Consider the following 19,815-nt stretch of genomic DNA (forward strand, 5'->3'; position numbering starts at 1 on the left):
GGCCGCTCGTTAAGTAAGTACCACATCAACACTTCCTTCTTCTCCCTAGTTACGGTGAAGATGGGCGTTGCCAGGAGTAGTAATCCTCATGCTTTTGTTATTTTTGTCTAATACTGGAATCAAGGACCACTATTTTTTTTATTTCTGATAGCATTCTAGATAAGGATCTCAAAAGTAAAAGATTAGTATCACTAGTGTCCAATCTAATGCTAAATAACGGTGCCGTCCACGTCCTTACGGTCATATACGAAAGGAAGAATTGTTAATCTGACTCTCGTTGCCACTAGAGACCAAGCATACCTCTGCATCTCCACGATTGTCTTGGGATAGTTTACAAAGGATAGTTTATCTGTATTCACTTTGGCAAGCGATGCGATCTATGGGATAATTAAGCACATTTAAAAAATTCTACTACATTCCTTCATATCGAACCGATGTGCCAACCTCAAATACAACCAAGTCCGCACAACTTAATGTACTTACCGGCCGCACAAAGCATAACAAATTATTATGTATGATAGCGCGATCATCCTGCATCCTTTTCGAGAACACGCACAAACAGGCCTTCACTTATTGATCGAATAAAGCACAAGCACAAACTCGGATTTCTCAAATGTTGTGCGTCCTATCATGCACCATATAATTTAAACACTGACTCTATTCCGCCAAATATTCGGCCGTATTTCGGTCAAATGAGTTTCGGTCAGATAGTGACCCTTCCCCGAATTCTACAATCCAATTGAAGTGGTAAAATATGAGCAGTGATCTGAAACATACAACGAGTTGTAGGAGTAGTGCGGATTACGCAACTCCCTTCCTCGGAAACTGGTTGACGCTTTCGAGGGAGTATTCCATCGCTAAAGAACTCGTTGTCAGAGTTGTAGATCCGCAGCCGGGTACTATCTGAGTTGTTCATGATCAATGTTATTGCATTTACCGTCGCACACCAACGAGGAAGGCAAAAATAGTACCGTCGTCCGGGGTGACAATGGGTCAAATGGGGGTGAGAATGGGTCACTGTTTCAACTGCATAGAATGCTTGTAGAATAGGTTTAATACTTCTGAGGACAAGAAAACAGATTTATAAGAGACCTTTTTAAACGATTTTGTTTTGCGACCTTTAGACTGTCGGTGAGGCCGCTGACCCATTCTCACCCCAGACCCATTGTCACCCCGATGGCGGTAGCAAAACGTTTTGTACTTGCTACCAACAAACGCCAGAATGCAAGTCAATGTAGGGAAGATTTTTTTCATTGAAAAAATGTTTCTTGTTTTTGTTAGAAGACGAAATTGAGTCATCCGTTAACAATCTCATTAGCGCACGAAACGTCTTATTTTTTTCAGTCAGAAAACCGTTATGTCTGTCTTCGCATACAGGATGATAACATGAATATTATGTAACTCAAAAAGATACATAAGTCAAAATTAGCTTCGATAATAATATTTAGTCTGAATACTGTATAATTATCGATAATGAATATTGAAAGCAAAGTTCTGAATATATGTAACTCCCAAATTTTAAGTTTATAACACTATCGAAGACACAATGCAAAATGTATGACACATGATCGCGACACCGTTTGTGATTCCCCAAAATAATTTCTCATCATTTTTAATAAAAATCTTTTTTATTTACATGACTTTTGTATTTCATCCAGTTCTTCACCAAGTATTAATTTGGAACTGTTACCTTTACCGGCAATATGATGTTATGTTGTCACTTCAGATTTTTAAATAAAATTATTTAGTAAATGTCACTCCATCTGGTTGTGTTCCTGATGGAAAGATCCTAGAAAACACTCTGGTCATCATTACATATCAACATTCGTTTTCGCCAACCGACTAACGCTTCCTACGACATTAAATTTTCCCCACTTTTTGGCCACCGTAATTAAATATAATTGTGACTAATTACGAGTTTTTGAAATTTGTCAATTTTAATTTCCGTTCCTTAATTACGACATTTACGATTTTCTACGCCTTGTCGTTGTCACGGGTCGTTCATCGTTGTCGTCATCGTCGTTGTCGTCACCGCCGCAGTTTTGTTCATGACCGACTACACGACGAATCAGCTCGTACCACTCACTCAACCATCCAATCAGCCCAGCTCGACTCACACCTTCCTCTATGTTCTCTTTCAATTTGCAGGACCGTGAAAGAAGTGATAATTGTAGCCGATCAAACAGTCCACTGGACGAGTCAAGCCGTGCGAAAGTAGCCGCGGCGCTACGAAGTCGTGAAAAAATGTCGCCCCTATCCCTGCCGACGGGTGGATCCCCGGTAACCAACCAGGCGGCAGCTGCTGCAGCTGCCGCCGCTGCAGCCCAGGTGCATCTAAATGGAACTAGTGAGTACATATCGAGTTCTAAAACCACCCTTCGTAAAGAACTCCACTATGGTCTACATGAGTCATACTTTTTTCGTCCCCAGTGCAAGATATGCTGAACCTACAGAAGCTGCAGAGTTTGGCGCAGCTGACCGGAGGAGCGGGAGTGTTACCAGGGCTAGGACTTCCGACGGCTGGTTTACCGTCGGCGCTACTTAATAATTCGCCACTCAATCTAAGTCTAGGAGCGCAAAGCCATTCTCCTGTGATGGGGGCACTGGGGGCCGCCTCACAACCTCTGACAGCTGCAGCTGCCCAAATGCCTCAAATGATTCTAGCGTCTGGACAGATTGTCCAAGGAATTCAAGGGGCCCAACTGCTCATACCAACGTCACAAGGTGAGTCAACATGAACACGGGATAGCATTATGAAATTCCGTAAAGTGGAATAAAAATTAATAGCATTTTTGTATTACGATTTATTATTTAATCGAATTGAAATAGATTATGTTATGCCATCTTGCCATTGGAACTGTTCTAGCATTTTTCATTGCTTTGTAACAGGGGTGGGATTAATTGATAGAAGAGGCGTTAACCAGCGCTGATGGGCAAAATTCATCATAAAGCTATATAAATAATTTAAAAGAATGTTTTAGTATTATTGTTAGTAGAAGCAAAATCACGATGCAAATTTAGTAAAAGTAATCAGTAAACAAAAGCCAGTTTTGCACTTTTAGAAGTCAAATTTTATCATTGTTGCATCATGAATACAGCGAAACATATGTTATAATGCCGAAATGCTCTAGAACCAAATAACTATTACTGAACTTGTGTAAATTTTGACTAAAATGTCGTTTACATTTTTCTTGTTATTCCTTCAGTTTCACCTATTTGATCAATTTATGCTTCGAAATGTGGCTCAATTTGATTTTTTATTCGAATATTCATTCAAAGTTCATATCGCATACCCTTTTACTCGGCTCAAGTGCGATTTACTTTTGTATCTGCTTTCATCTCTTATCCGATATTAACACCAATTTCCCATTTGTTTTTCTTCCAACCCCACCAATTGGTGCCACTGCTCATGCACACACGCACAGGAATCGCCACCCAAACCATCCTGACAATCCCCGTGGGCCAACAGGTGATATCAAGCATGAGCAGCGAGAATTTATTGCAGTGTTTAAATTTTAATACCGTCGCAAGCAACAACTTCAACGATATGTTGAACCAATCAAGCCACCACCATCATCATCCGCATCATCCGAGCAATGCGGCGTTTGCGGCAGCGGCTGCAGCGGCCGCCGCGGTGGCAACTCGCGAGTCCCCCGTCACAGTCAATAGTGCAATAAATACCACCAGTCTACTTACGAATCAACTGGCCTTGGCCGCAGCCGCCGCCGCTAATAGCAATCATCACCATCACCACCAGCATCAGCACCAGCAACAGCAGCAACAACAACAGCAGCATCAGCTCCAACAACAACAGCAACAGGCTGCACTTCATCAATCGCAGCAGACGAAACATCTGCACCTTGGTCTCCCAGCGGGCCTACCTTCGTCGGCGTCATCTTCTTCGACGTCATCGGCCATTCACGTGGCGGACAAGTTTAAAAATTTATCCACCCACGAAAAGACGCCATCCGAGCGGTCCACCCCGGAGATGCGCATCAAGCTGGAGTCCCCAAAGGTGCCGTCGCCCATTACTCTCACGCCCCAATCGCGACCACCCAGCAACAGTTTTGCGTCGGTTTTCGAGAAATCGCCACAGATGAAAAGAACTTCCTCGCCCAGCATAGCGGCATGCAGCGGAAGTAACAGCAGCACCGGCAGCGGGGGCAGCAATAGCAGCGTCATAAGCGGGCTGAGCAGCGGCGGTAGCATCGGTCACGGGCAGATTCACGTGGCTAAGAATTTGACCAGCCCGCACCATTCGCCGTCGGACAATGCGATCAGTAGGTGAGTGTACGTCAAAATTGTTCCACATTTTGGTGATGGTATTTCAGTTCAGGGTGGGAGGGTCATTTGATTTAAAAGCTAAAAACCACGCAAATGTAGCACACGCCATAAACAATACATAGACGCTGTCACAATTTGCATTTTGTCTTATTTTATTGTTATCTCTCAAGCTTCATTTACAATCAGTCCGTTATCGGACTATGATTGCTTTTACGCAAAATTCAAAAGGATTTGATGTTTCAAAATGATTGTAACTGCCTTTTTTTCAATTGGTGACTCAAATAGGAAATAAACCGTAAGACACAGATACTGCTATTTCTTAATCTTCATCTCATTGGCATTATATCCACCACTGGGACAATGCTACCTTGCAGAATAGTGTGCATTTAGCACTCCACAGTTATTCCTACGAGTTTACTTTTTCTACAATTTTTACTTGTCATAAGATGAGTTTGTACAATCCCATTGAATTCCACCACTTAATTGTATCTTGACAGATACATATTTGGACCTCAACAGTAAGGCCGTCTTCAGTGTCTCGTACTTGACTCGACTTTTGAGGTCGAAATACGTATCTGTCAAGATTCAATTAAGTGGTGGAATTAAATGGGATTGCACAAACTCGTCTTAGGACGAGTGAAGACATTCCACTAAAAAGCTCAAAATAATTTTCTTAACAATTACGATTTTGAGATGGCATCAGTTTGGCATCAGCTATATTGTTTAACTGTTGCATGAGGTAAATACCCGTGAAAATAGTTACAGCTAAGACATTTAAGTAGTCTTTGCTTAGCTAGGGCATATTGCCCCTCATTCTCCTATATACTTAAAAATGAGTAGTGTAAATTGTGAAGTGAGCAATGAGAAGTGTGAAATGAGGTGTGTGTACTGTGTAGTGAGGAGTAAAAAATTAGAAGGGTTGTGTACATACAAGACACAACCGCTCGACGTAAGCTACGTTAAACTTTTTAGTGCAATGAGAATCGTAATATCATATGAATTTTAGCTTGTTTACATGACACAATCGCGTATTGAACCAAAAAATATCATAATCTTTTCCCAGCATAAATATTTTTTTCAATCGACTATCACAGATGACCGCTACCTTCGCAGACATCGTCTCAAGTCAATCCAAAAAGCTGCTCTCCAGCGCGCATTTGCGGTTTTTCTTGTAATTATCGTGCGGTTGTCATCAGCATTGGCAGCATTCAAAAGAATTTGTTTAAAATTTTTAGTAGAACAGGTTTGTCGACAGCCAGTAAAAATGAGAGATAAAATTGCACTTGCACAATTCTGCTGCAAAATTCCTCTTAATGCCCCTTCCCAGTCACTAGCAGCAGCAAAACTAAAGTAAGAATATTGCGAGAAAATTTCATTTGTGCGACAATTTCCAATACAGTAAACAAAACCTTCTTCTTTATAAAATGATGGTTCTGAAAAAGGACCGCCATTCACTATTAGTATGCGAGAAAATTTCGCTCCAGTACTGCTCCCACCGACGACGAGATTTCTGCAACAACTACCGCCGACGGTCATCAATGTTGGGTGAATTTCAATATCTTGATGATGTTGCTGATTATTTACATCAAACCGGATCTGCAGCATCCGTCAATAACACGAGCGAACACCTCTGATGTCGATACTGGGATCGCTCGACGAAAAATCTCGCTCTCGCGCGTGGTAAAGCAGCTTTCTTGTATCTTTTGAAGTAAGCTCATCAGGTCCGCCCCTTTGTTATTAATAATGAGGGCACATAAAATTTGCAGCCATAAAGAACAACAAAGGGGCTGGGCATCGGGCTCACTAAATTGAATACAAGAAAGCAGCTTTTCAGCGTGCGCGAGCCCTTTTGTTCGAAATTCCTTGAAGAGCGGTCGTCGGCAGTCGGCAATCGTCGGAGTCTGTCACCATGAGAATGTGCGTCGTTATATGATGAAACTTCTCTTAATATAAAACTTGCTCTTGTAGGTGGAATGACGGCTTTTTCAGGTTTTGTTCTATTATTGGCAGGGGGGTTTTTATGACTGACTAGGCTCAAATTTGGCCTGAACATTCTTTGCATATCAAAGAATATTGTGGCCAAATTTCAAAAAATTTGGTCGACAAAAACCCCCCTGCCAAAAATAGAACAAAACCTGCCAAAGTCGTCTTTCCCCCTATATAATAGTGGATTACGAAAAATCTGATATGAGAAGTGAAATATTCTCGCAAGATTCGGACAATCGGTTAGTTGTTAGTAGTTATGAATGCTCAACAAGGTCTTAAGAAGCATAAATCAGTTCTTCTCAGAACTAAGCATATGCGGTATTTCGAAAAATTTCGTTTCAAGTGGTTCGAAACGAAATTCCACGGAATTTCGTGGAATTTAGGCATGGCGAAATCTGATTTCTTGATTTCGTTTCGTTTCGTAAAATAACAAAAATTTCGATAGAAAAAACTAGCTTCTAACGAAATTTAACGGAATTCCGCGGAATTTCGAAACAAATTTAAATTTAAACCATACTTTATATTATCAAAAATTTTGGCTGCGCCGCTGAACAAAATCGTTGTTTTCAAAACTTTAGGTTATACATTTTTTTCTATTAACGCTTACTACATAACCCTATTCTTAGTCGACGAATACGTATGTAGTTTTCTTCTATAAGACGTCTTCAGTGTTTCCAATATTCAAATTTATATTTTGTGATATTTTTTACTATTTGTACAATATGAATGCGGAATCGATCGTGTCATGGGACGGCAACTAGTCCGGGAGAACGCAAAGTGAAAAAAATCTACCTCACGTAGCAAAAATTTGTTTAACCAGTGTACAATCGACCTTGTTGATGTTGATCACGCCAGCTAGTGTGAGAGAACGCGAAGTGATAACACTGCCCAAGTAACAATTTCAACCCAAGTAACAATTTCAAGGCTTCATGGATTTATTTAAGTTTTTTGACGGTTTTATCGCTGCTTTGTTCAATGCTGCAAGATTAGCTTTGTTTGAAGACTAATAGCTATCTCCAAAACCATAATATTATGCTCGAGATAAAATAGAATACTGCGGCTTCCTGCTGGTGGCTTCTCAGGTAATCGCAACGGTCACTAAACACAACAGAGTCAATGAAAATCTCACCCACCGTATGCACCTGCCATAATAAACACTCTTGATTTACTTAGTGACTCCGGTTGCCTCTCACTAATACAATCGAACGCTGCTGTCATTTCGCGAAAAGCACGCTGTTTTGTTTTGAGCGGGAAAATTATGCCTATCTTTTAACACGGCGACTATCTTGACGTTTACCTTCGCAATCGAGCCTGCGAGTGTAAGACCGCCGCAGCATTCTAGAAAAAGATAAGCGCGACAATAAAACGTCTAATAAAACCACAAATGTCAAAAGCTTCATAAACTTATGAGTGGGCTAATGATTATCTTGAGGGCTCCAATAAAAACAATTCTGAAAACTGTAATAAAACCGGATATTTTGGTCATAGACTTGTCTCACGCACTATGGCCAACCGAATGGCCAAAAACAAAAGTTTCTATCATAATGTTTCTGCTACAAGTTTCTCGAAAACTTAAACAAAGAAAACAATAAATAGGGGAAATGTCCCAATTTCCATCTCACTGAACATATTTTCATCGCTTTTTTCGTAGCTTTTTTTGTAAACATGCGTGCTCACTGTTGAAAAAAATCACAAAAATAAGAAGCAAATCAAACACCTTTTCATTGCTTTGTTTTTGATGAGATTTACATCGGAGCCATGAGATGAAATCTAGGCGCTGTTCCCCCACAATGAATACATAAACTTTGAAAATTAGGCATCCGCATATTTGAAATTTTGTTGTTTATTGATAATAAAATCCATAGGTCAAATCCCACTCCTGAGAATGGAATAGATAATGAAAATCGAGTAAACTAACCGAATATGCCATTTTATTTCCGTTAAATTAAGATATGTAGTATAAATATGAGCACGAAACAAGTGATGCGATAACCAATATTTGAGAAGTTCTACTCTCGGTGTTGGAAGCACTACTCAAATGCAATTATTGTGAACTCCGGTAACTTGATCGCTTGTAGCCTGAATTTGCAGCTTGATGGCTTGAACATCGTTCACATTAAAAATAGTTCAGACGCCATTCAGCATCAGGAATGGCAAAAATTAAACATCTTCTCACAGTACATTTATTGCACTAATTTTACTTGTACAATAAATTATTTAGCAATTTCTAGCAAGTACTTATTATACTTGAAAGATACGCAAAACTGTATTTTGACCATCACAACTACCCACGGTGTAGTAGCAGCCATGATGGTAGTATAGAATTGATTTCATTTCGGCAAAAATCTTTTGCGGTATTCACTACCATATGAAGAAACCGCTGCATTTCAGAATTATTTACAAATCTCGGAGCACGAGAAATTTCTCAGTGCGAATCGAAATGCCACAAATAAAAAAAAAACAATATATTGATTAATGATTTGCTCAAATTGATATTTCCGTAAATCACGATATTGCGACGGCGCATTTAAATAAACTGCTTTTCTTACCTGGTTTCACCAGAAATTCGAAGGCGCACCAAAATTGTATGCAGGCGAGCGAGTTCTGGGGCATCCAATTTCCGATGATTCAATATTATTTTAAAAAATATCCATGAACGTTGTGTTTTATCCTCCCATTGAATGTTGTTTTTTTTTTCATTCTTCCATTCCTACGATTTTCCTTTTTCTCCAGTTCAATGACAAAAGAGAAATTCCCTTTTTTGACAGCGGTTTTATTCGCGAAGTCGAAGCAAATTCTGCTCTTCCCTCCTATGGGAAATCCCATTGCTATCTGTCAGAGTTTGAGTGAAACATGGCCGCCATCCCCTCCTCTCTGTTGCTCTACTGTAAAAACCCATAAAGAACTGTCATTGTTTGTGTGAAGAATTTTGCTTCGACTTCGCGAATGGTAGCTTTATTAACAACCTCGAGCTTGCTTTGAAGACGTTCTCAAGAGTGGTCCACTTGGTCTTAACATAATCTTGTAGTGGTCTTCAAGAGGTTGCCATGTAAATCTTAGTTTAATTGCTAGTCTTCAAAATTTGCCCTCCAAAACTGCTAATAGAGTATGATATAACTCAAAATGTTACTTAGTTGATGTCTGCATCGAAGAGCACACAATTATTTAGTGCGGAATCGATCATATTGTAGAAGCTTATTAAACGAAGCACATACTTAATGTTTTTTACCGGGATCTCAGCAAAATGGTCAACTTTTACCGAGATTCGCACAGCCGTGCCCCAGCAAACATTTTTTTTGCCGAGATTTCTGTCAAAATTGCTGGAAATCAGCAAATAATTTGCTGAAAATCAGCTAACATACATATTTTTTACCGGAATATCAGTTTATTATTTTGCTGGCGCACGGCTGTGCGGATTTTTGCCGAGCTGCAGAAGTAAAAACTAAGTGTGCAGTTTTCGTCTACTTGTATTCAAAATATCTTCGTTTACAATAAATATTTAGTCTTTTTTTGTTAAATATCATATATAACAGCCAAGATATTTAACAAAAATTGATTTTCGTACGGCCGAGTTGCCGAATAATATGTAAATAATTGTGAATATTTAGTCGCTTACCAAGGGGTTTCACATGATACTACTAACCAATGATTCCTTTCCCGTAGCGCTCACGGAGATGCAGAGCATTCCTCGGTCTTTTATAACAATGAGTGTTAAACTAATTTTCCTCTCTCAAACCTAAATTGACTGTAAGGACGTGAAAAGCATCGTTATTGGCCATGAATTGGAAACTCTGAAGCAAGTATACAATAAGAATAACTTTTTTGTAGCCCAAGAATATTATTTAATTGGTGATCTGTGCATATTTGATGTTTCTCGGCCAATCAAGCTCTTCTTTGACTATTTGCACAATATGCAAGGAACATTAAAGATTTGTGGGCATTTATGTTATCGTTTTTATGATTTTAGAAAGCTGCACAGGATTCTTCTAAGCATTCATTTTCTAATTTGGACTTAGCTCAATACTATAAAATCACGCTGACAATACAATATGAAGTATGCTTCAGCATAATTACATTATTCTTAAGTGAACTAAGGTTTGAAACGAAATTTGAATCCGCATATGAAAAATCCCACAATTTATTTTTTTTTATACTTAGGCCGATACAAATATTTAAAAACAATTATGTCTCCCCCCCCCCCTTCTCGGTTTTTTTGCCCAAAAAAATATTTTGAAAGGACAACAAAAAAAATCGGACAATTTTGAGGATATTCAAAACATTCTTTAACAAATCCGAGGAGTTTTATCGATTTTTTTCATTTTAATATTTATTTTTTATTGTCCCCCCCCCTTGACCTTTTGGAGACCAGTAGGACATAATTTGAATTAAATATTTGTAACGGCCTTACTGATATAAAATTGATCATATTCGGGAGCACACGCTCCACGATAAATTCCTTTGAAAGCGGCACAAATTCTGGGGTATTGCCTTATCGTCAATGGTATATGCGGTGATTTACCACAGACTGCCTCTTCTGTTATTATAACTCTATTGGTCGCAAAACAGTTATTTGACTGTGAAATCAGAATTGCGTACATAATAAAAAAACAATTTAATAAAAATTTCGCGGAAAAATTAATTAATTTCGAATAAATTAATTTCGAATTAAATGAACCTTGATTTCGTATCGTTTCGAAGTCTCGAAAGTAAATTTCTATTTCGTTTCGTTTCGATCCGGATCAACATAGACATTCTAAATTTCGTTTCGTTTCGTTTCGTTAGGAAAAAGTGTGTTATCGCATACCCTTAGTAGAAACTTATTAAACGAAGCACATTGATCTTGCGTTGGATTGATTTAAAACACAGTTTTCGTCTTCTTGTTTTCAAAATATCTTCGTTTACAATAAATATTTAGTCGCTTACCAAGGGGCTTCACATGAATAACCTTCTCTACTAAGCAACGGTTCCTTTCCCGTAGCGCTCACGGAGATGCAGGGCATTCCTCGGTCTTTTATAACAATGAGTGTTAAACTAATATTCCTCTCCTAATCCTAAATTGACTTTAAGGATGTGACCAGCATCGTTATTGGCCATGAATTGGAAACTCCGAAGCAAGTAAATATAAGGTACACTGGGGGAAGTGGAAAAAGGGGGTAAGTGTAAAAATCGACTCGAAAAATTGGAATCAAACATACTTTAAAGTTTTTACCACATCATAACATTATGCAAGAATATACTTTGATGCTCACACTAATATTATGTTAAAATTTGAATAATATATACACTAACCCGGTTAACGCTTGAACTGTAATTTTAGGTTTCGCGAAAAGTTGATTTTTGCATTCACAAAATCAATTCTTATTTGCACCAATTGTCCTTTTTTCAAGTGAATTTATATCACAGGTGACCGTTTTAATACAATTAAACTAATCCCATTCAATTGGTAGTGGTTTGTACCAAGAAAGCAAATAATTCAAAGATTTTACACTTACCCCAGGTATCAAACACTGCGGGGGAAGTGGATAATGTTCTAATTATGCAATTTTTTGCTTCCCTCCAGGGTTTATTTCGATAGCTATGAATCCTAATATGTTCCTTCTTTGTCATCATTGGGATTCCAGTGGTGATTGGACTAATATAAATGAGAAAATGCCTGATTAATCCACCTATCGGTATTGATGCCTTTCACATGTTTTAGATATGAAAAAAATGTATAAGAAAGTTAAAAATAGCACTGATAGGTAAATATATTGGATAATTCACATTAATTTTTATTCATAACAAGTTTCGCCTTTGAATGTAATTTTTTTGCGAACAAATTGATTAAGAACAAGTGCTTTAAAATAGGAAATAATTTTGTACGTGTTTTGCGCACACGCATACATACAAATACGCACATACAGACATCATCTCAATTCTTTAAACTAAGTTGATTAGTTTATAACCCTGTAAGTCCCATTTTTTCTTTAAAAAGTTCATCTTTGTGGCGAACATATAGATTTTACGTACACTTAGTGTTCGAGAAAGCAAAACCAGCCCTCCCCTAGCTATCACGAGAACTCCTTGAGGATCTATTCCGTTGAGGTAATGAAATTATTCCACAAAAGATTCTCAGAGCAATCATCGTAATGATTTTAGTTATATGTAACTACTCATCACTATTGAAGGTCAAGACAACATGGGTTTTCCACTTACCCCATCCCACTAGGATAAGTGGAAAAACAACTCCTAATTTTAAAATCTATTTCCATAAATTTCAAGCGACTGAAATGGTATGAATTACCGCACAGTTGGTGCAAAATTGACTGTTTTTGATAGCCCATTTTGATTGAACGCATTTAGATCATTTAAACTGGTTTTACACTAATTCAAACATGCACTATCGATTTTTCCTTTTCCACTTCCCCCAGTGTACCTTACAATAAGAATAACTTTTTTGTGGCCCAAGAAAATTATTTAATTGGTGAGCTGTTTCTCGGCCAATCAAGATTAGCAACTACGATGTGTTCAGTAAGGAACATTGAAGATTTGTGGGCATTTCTAGATCTTCGCATGGAAATCGCAAAAAAATTCTAGAACGGGTTGAAAGATCATTGAAATGGCTGAAAGTTCTTTACTTATGATTGTTTTCAGCTCATACTGACCATAACAGCTGTTCTCATAAGCCATGGGCACACAGACAATAGCTCAGATCGTTGATCTGATTGTATATATGACTATGGGACTGTGAAATTAAATCTGAAATACATATCTATGTGCATTTTAGAAAGGTGCACAGGATTCTTCTATGCATTCATTTTCTAATTTTGACTTAGCTCAATACTATAAAACCACACTGACAAGACAATATGAAGTATGCTTCAGCATAATTACATTATTTTTAAGTGAACTAAGGTTTTAAAGAAAATTTGAATGAAAAATCGTATATGAAAAATCGCACAATTTCTATATTTTTTACATTTACTGATATAAAATTGATCATATTCGGGAGCACAGCACACGCTCCACGATGAATTCTTTTGAAAACGACATAAATTCTGGGATATTGCCTTATCGTCAATGTCATATGCGGCGAAAATGCGTTGATTTATCACAGACTGCCTCTTCTGTTATTACAACTCTGTTGGTCGCAAAACATTTATTTGACTTCGAAAAAGTGAAATCAAAATTGCGTACATAATGTAAAACCAATTTAATAAAAATTCCGCGGAAAAAAAATTAAAATTTCGTTTCGTTTCGAAAAATTTCGAATTAAATTAACCTTGATTTCGTATCGTTTCGAAGTCTCGAAAGTAAATCTATATTTCGTTTCGTTTCGATTCGAATCAACATAGACATTTTAAATTTCGTTTCGTTTCGTTTCGTTAGGGAAAAGTGTGTTATCGCATACCCTTACTCAGAACCCAATTTTAAACGGAAGAGTTGATTTGAACTGCAATACAATTAAAAGACAATGATTGCGTCGTTATCGATCCCAACAGCATCAGTGATGGCCGTCGACAAAGGTGATGGAAATGTATTAGCATTGGTAGCTGATGCAGCCATTTAGCAGTAGGAAATGAAATTTTCTCATCAGATTTGGATAACCGTTTGGTTGCTGTCAGTGGTTGTAAAGGCGCATCCAGCCGCGTATGTCGCTTTCTTTCATGATCCCCATTTTGATCGGAAGATACTTGATTTGAGACGAATTGTCTCTTCAAACTGAAAGTTGCTATTATGGCGTCGGAGGTAGTTGCTGCATAAGAACTATTTGGCGTGCTATCATCTGTAACCATTCAGCAGTATAAAGTCATTTCGGAAATATAGCATCACAATCAAACACTACAAATCAAACCCTTCTCTTTGTATATAGTAAATGGTCCTGACAAAGGACCGATTTTTTAATTACTAACAGCATGTGAGCAACGATTTCACTTGAGGGATGTTCTTACTGACGACGAGTTTTCTTTTTTGGCCGCCATTGTTGGATGAATTTTCACTTCGGTGGACATTATCTGTAGAACAATTTCTCTTCTGTACATAATGGTGGTCCTAACAAAGGACCGATTAATTTTAATTCTATTTATTGAACGGCTACTCAGTCTTACAATTTTCACAACGAATTTATTATTTACCCGACGTTTCGACACGGGAATTGTATCTTTTTGTCCCCTTGAAACGTTGAGTAAATAATAAACTCGTTGTGAAAATTGTAAGACTGAGTAGCCGTTCAATAAATAGAATTAAACATACTGTCGATCCATCACCGGTAAATTAATTTTAATTGTACCACGACCGCTGTCCGATGATTCGTTGCAACGTAAATGACGCGCTGCTGATGCTGCCACGATCGCCACAGACACCACCGAACGCAAACGCCACCGAGCCGTTATTACTAAACCGCTACCAGACGATCCACGCTCTAGCAGAGCGTCCGCTCGCCGTGAAATCTCGAACGAAAATGACGCGCGCGCGCAAGACACGACTCTTTTTATGATGTCCGTGTTGGGCATGCATGAACGGAATTGATTAGCTCTGATTTTTTTGACACGTCTTTCGTATCCTACCGGGGAGGGGGTGGTCATTCCAATGCTGCAAATTTGGGACCGTCACGAAAAGAGGTCAGGAAGTAAGAGCCAATAACTCAGCCGTTTTTTAACGGATTCTGGAGGTTTTGGTATGAATCGATCAGTTAACTCTCTAAGATTTCATAAAACTATTGTAAACAATTAATTCAATGCATTTAACTATTGAAAATCCAATTTCGGCAGGTAGTGTTCAAATTTCACTTTTTCACACAAAAAATGAATTTCGCATCCGCTATCGAAAGATAAGCAATTTATTCTGCGTTCAATTTGCGGTCGTGTCTTTAAAACAACCTTCTAATTTTTTTACCAGGCGTGAAAGAAATAATTTTTTAATAGTTTGACGTAGATAATCAATAGGTTTAATACAATTAGCGGATTGGTGGAAAGTTTGCGAATTGATTGATATATAAATCTTAAAAATCCATCGAAAGATAAAGTCGTTTTTTATGTTTGAAATCTTAAATGATTTCGTGACGGCCCCAATTTGGAAATTTTCATTTTGTACCCTGTATCCGAGGCTTCCCCTTATACGTAGTTTACGTCAAAAATTGGAGAAATTATTGCAACATGCCTTTGTGTTTCTATTGAGAATGAGAGGGGCAAATATGTAAAAGTCGCATCACCTTTTTCATTTAAATTAAAAAAATCCCGCACTGCGTAAACTTTTGCTCTCAGAAGTCATTCAACTCTATAATAGTGGGATATTCTCTTTTTTTGGTTGGTTTTGAAGTTGTTGTTTTTAGAATGCCATTCGGTTAAACGCGAATTGGCCGAATGGTGTTTTTTCTAATGCGTTTATTTAAGGCTCGTTTGTTTTATATAAAACTTTACCGAGCCGATTTGCTTATAATATACTGCTGTTTTTCGCGCTTTTTGCGAGCCGCGTATTTTGTTCTCGTAGATGCTCCTTATTTTTGTATAATTCAAAATATTCACTCCGTCATTTATATCTTCTTCATGCTCCTGGCTTCCATTAACTATTCCAGCGTACGACAATGTCGACTTCTTGAAATTCTCCTGACTCCATTGGCTTCGCAGCGGACATGCATCTCTGCGATGCCTTTCCTGTTTTCACTCGAAACACTTCTGTTTGTTTTCTCAATACTTTCTCTTACTTTTCATTTCTCATTCCTCACTTCCTACTTGCAACTGCACACATTTCACAACACAGTACTCACTTCCATTCCTAAGTACTAACTTCTCGCTACTTTGTATTCATTTGAACATCTCATTTCTCCCTTCTCTGCTTCACTATTAACTTTGATCATTTTACTTCTCACTTGTATATTTTTAACGGCCACTCAAGCTTGCAATATTACAACGAGTTTATTATTTACTCGACATTTTGTCGTTTGTTTGTTTTTTTTTGGTACGTTTAATCCATCCGTTCAATCTGTTTGTTCAAGTTAAATTAAACACAACGATAAACAACGAAAAAAACAAAAAATTACCCTCGTAGAAGACACAATTCTTATGCCGGAACGGTGGAAGATCATTTGGCATAAGGTCGTTTGGCAGAATGCCGTTTGTCATAGTTGTGTAATCGCCAATTTCGGAAATAATGTGAAATATGTTCAATTATTTATAATTTTTGTCGCTTTAACATAATGAGAGAGACGTTGGCTTTGCTCAGTATAAGGCAAGGAATGTTATGATTTCTTCCAGCATTAAGTGCATTCAATAATGCATATGCCCGGCAGAACGCAAAGAGGATATGACTCCTTCTTTCGATTCAGGCATTTGCTCGCTTTGAGGCAAGGGAGTTAACTGAACGATTCTTACCAAAATTTCCAGAATCCGTTGAAAAATGGCTGAGCTATTGGCTCTTATTTCCTGATGTCTTTGTGTGACAGTCCCACAATTGAAACTTTGGAATAACCCCCCTATCTTACCGAAAGGCGTAATTCCACGTCAAAAAATAAGTGGCTGAGTCACAGAATGATCGACGTTAGAAAATTTTCAATAATAAGATTTTGCGGGAAATCCCGGGAAATTGATATTTTATTTCCCGTTTAATGGCAGCCCTTTTTTGAAAGATGCATTTGGCTGGCAGAAGGTAAGAGCGGATATGACTCCTTCTTTCTATGCTAGCATTTGCTCGATTTAAGGCAAGGGGAGATACAGAAAGTAACGCAGAAAGTAGAAGACGATGTAGTTCCTGGATGTGGATGTGGATGTGGTTCCTTTATTTCAGGCTCGGTTTAAGGCAAGTGGATATGTGATCCCTTCTTTTGAATAATGTATTGGCCCGGCAGAAGGCAAGAGAGGATATGACTCCATCTTTCGATTTGTACATTTGCTCGTTTTAAGACAAGAGCAGAACGCAATGGAGGATATGATTCATTCTTTCAATTCAGGCATATGCTCGGTTTAAGATACGATCCCTTCTTTTGAATAATGCTTTTGTCCGGCAGATGGCAAGAGAGAATATGATTCCTTTCAATTCAGGCATTTGTTCATTCGTTTCGTTAAAGAAAAAAGAAAGATATATGGTCCCTTCTTTTGTGGAATGCATTTACCCGGCTGATGGTAAGGTAGGATATAAAACATATGGTGCCTATGGTGACTAACCTCGACAAATAAAAGTAATGTCTTCATGTATGATCGTATGAGATTCCTTTAAAAAAATATTTTTCGCAACACATCAGCGAACAAGAATCCTTTTGAAAAGAGAGAAATGCACAATGAGCAGGTTTTCCTGCATAGCCTTACATAAAAATAAAATAAATAAAAATAGCCACCAATACCAACTAAATTCAATTCAATTAAAACACGATTCCGGTGTATCTAAGAGGGCGTAATTATTCGTTATCTTATACACAACAACATCGGCTATTGTTTCACTGGCAAAGGAATTCAATAAGAACATTAACGAGTTTTCAAATGCGTTCCTTTTCCTTTTCATTTTAGGTTTTTTTTTATTTATAAATACATAAATCAAAACAAATTCGCATCTTGTTTCTTTCAGAAAAAAAATCACGCGATATTCCAATAGAGTGTAGAGTAAGCATACAAATCAAAGTGTCTAAGCAAAATAATTGTTATATAGAGGAACTACTCCGTTTTCCATCAAACTGAAACTTATATTCATCTCAACGTGAAACAAAGAAATACGGCACCAATTTCGTTGCTTCTTTTTGTTAGCATGCGTGCTCACAGCTGAAAAAATCAATAAAATCAGAAACAAATCTCGCTTAACTTTTCAAAAGGACCTAAGTAACATTTTTTTCATGATTTAATTTGAGTACTGCAATCAAAAGCTTTCATATTGTTCTGTTGATTGCAATATTCAAATTAAATCATGAAAAAAATGTTACTTAGGTCCTTTTGAAAAATTAATCAATAAATCAAATACCTTTTCATTGCTATGTTTTTCTTAGGATGAATATCGGAGCTATGAGATGAAGTCCAGGAGCAGTAACCCTACTACATAATTCGAGTTGTTACAACATTAGTCAGAGACTTTGTCACACGTATTCATTCACATGATCAATTCTCGCTTTACTTTTCAAAAGCACCTAAGTAACATTTTTTTCATGAATTAATTTGAATAGCGCAATCAATAGAACAACATGAAAGCTTTCGATTGCGCTATTCAAATTAATTCATGAAAAAAAAATGTTACTTAGGTCCTTTTGAAAAGTTAAGCGAGAATTATTAATGCGTTAAAAAGAGTCTAAATGTATGAAAATTATATGTATACAATGATAATGCAGAGAAGAACGATCAAGTTATCGTCAAAATCTGATCGATTTTTATAGTTTTAACACAAATGCAATGAATTTGGCTCCGTTATGCTTTTAGGCTCTTGAGTTTAATTAAATGATTTGTTCTAACTAGGTAAAATCAAAATTAAAAAATTCTGGTAATGCTCATTTTATGTCTCAACAAAGTCATTACATCGATCGGATATGGTACGTGAAAATAAGCAACAAAAGCCACCAACGACTCAACGGAGGGATCAAGCAGCTGAGGTTACAGCCATAGTCCGGTCGGCTCCGAAATAGACCTCTCGTAAAGATGTTTCACATCGCATGTCTGAAATATCTTCAGATTAATATAATTTAAATTAAATGCCTTCGGTTCCGTAGAGTATTTTGTAAAACAACTGAGCCTACTAAATAAGCGATAGAAAAATAAAACGTCTATACACGCCGTCACTTTTTACCATTCTGAGAGATGGTGAGAACGTGAAAAAATTGGTTTTGTAGTGTCTTCTGAGGTTACTTGAAGTATGCCGGAAAGGCAATCCCAGTGACTAAAATAAGTTAGTATTATTTATTTATTCAGACTAAGGCCGAAGTGGCCTGTGCGGTATATAAGAGTCTTCTCCATTCGGCTCGGTCCATGGCTACTCGTCGCCAACCACGCAGTCTTCGGAGGGTCCGCAAGTCATCATCCACCTGATCGATTCACCTTGCCCGCTGCGCACCTCGCCTTCTTGTGCCCGTCGGATCGTTGTCTAGAATCAAATAAGTGCTGGCCCTCGATACTTTAATAGCGTTTTAAGCTATGGTGAGCAAGGATTACTTATTTTCAAACAGTTTTTCAAGCTTTCTCGAAAAATTATTCTGTTTTACCACGAGTAATGGTTTTTTTTTTCTGGGAAAATGTTTGAAGTTTCTTTTTATTGTTTTATTGTTTTGTATATTTACCTTCCAAATTAGCTTGTTTAGAATTTTCCTGGGAAAATCTTTTGATATTTCATCGACAATTTCTCTGAATTCCCTAAACAAATTTAGCGAGTAATCTTCTTTTAAATTTCCACCAGAAAAAAAATTGCATTTCAATTGAAAATTCTTCCGAATTTCAAAGCAAGTTGTTTTGAACTTTCATGAAGTACGTACCTAATGATTTCTGCGAGTATATAAAAAAACAACAAGGAATTCACCTAGAATTCGTTCAGGATTATTTCCAACAAGTTCTCCTGGATTGCCTCTTCAAAAATGTCTAATGAAATTTGTCCAGAAATTGCTCT

At 37.6% G+C, this 19,815-nt stretch overlaps 1 protein-coding gene across 1 annotated transcript in view; it reads left to right on the forward strand.

Annotated features, from left to right (window-relative positions):
- The window catches only part of LOC134223131 (uncharacterized), a 120,155-nt gene that overhangs the window by 58,507 nt on the left and 41,833 nt on the right, over nt 1-19,815 (forward strand). Inside the window, exons 2-4 of the mRNA XM_062702270.1 lie at nt 2,103-2,347; nt 2,431-2,724; nt 3,426-4,284. Of these exons, the coding sequence (XP_062558254.1) occupies nt 2,103-2,347; nt 2,431-2,724; nt 3,426-4,284 (1,398 nt within the window). The remainder of the gene's footprint in view (nt 1-2,102; nt 2,348-2,430; nt 2,725-3,425; nt 4,285-19,815) is intronic.

This window comes from Armigeres subalbatus, chromosome 3 (assembly GCF_024139115.2).
Source record: "Armigeres subalbatus isolate Guangzhou_Male chromosome 3, GZ_Asu_2, whole genome shotgun sequence".
Classification (NCBI taxonomy): domain Eukaryota; kingdom Metazoa; phylum Arthropoda; class Insecta; order Diptera; family Culicidae; genus Armigeres; species Armigeres subalbatus.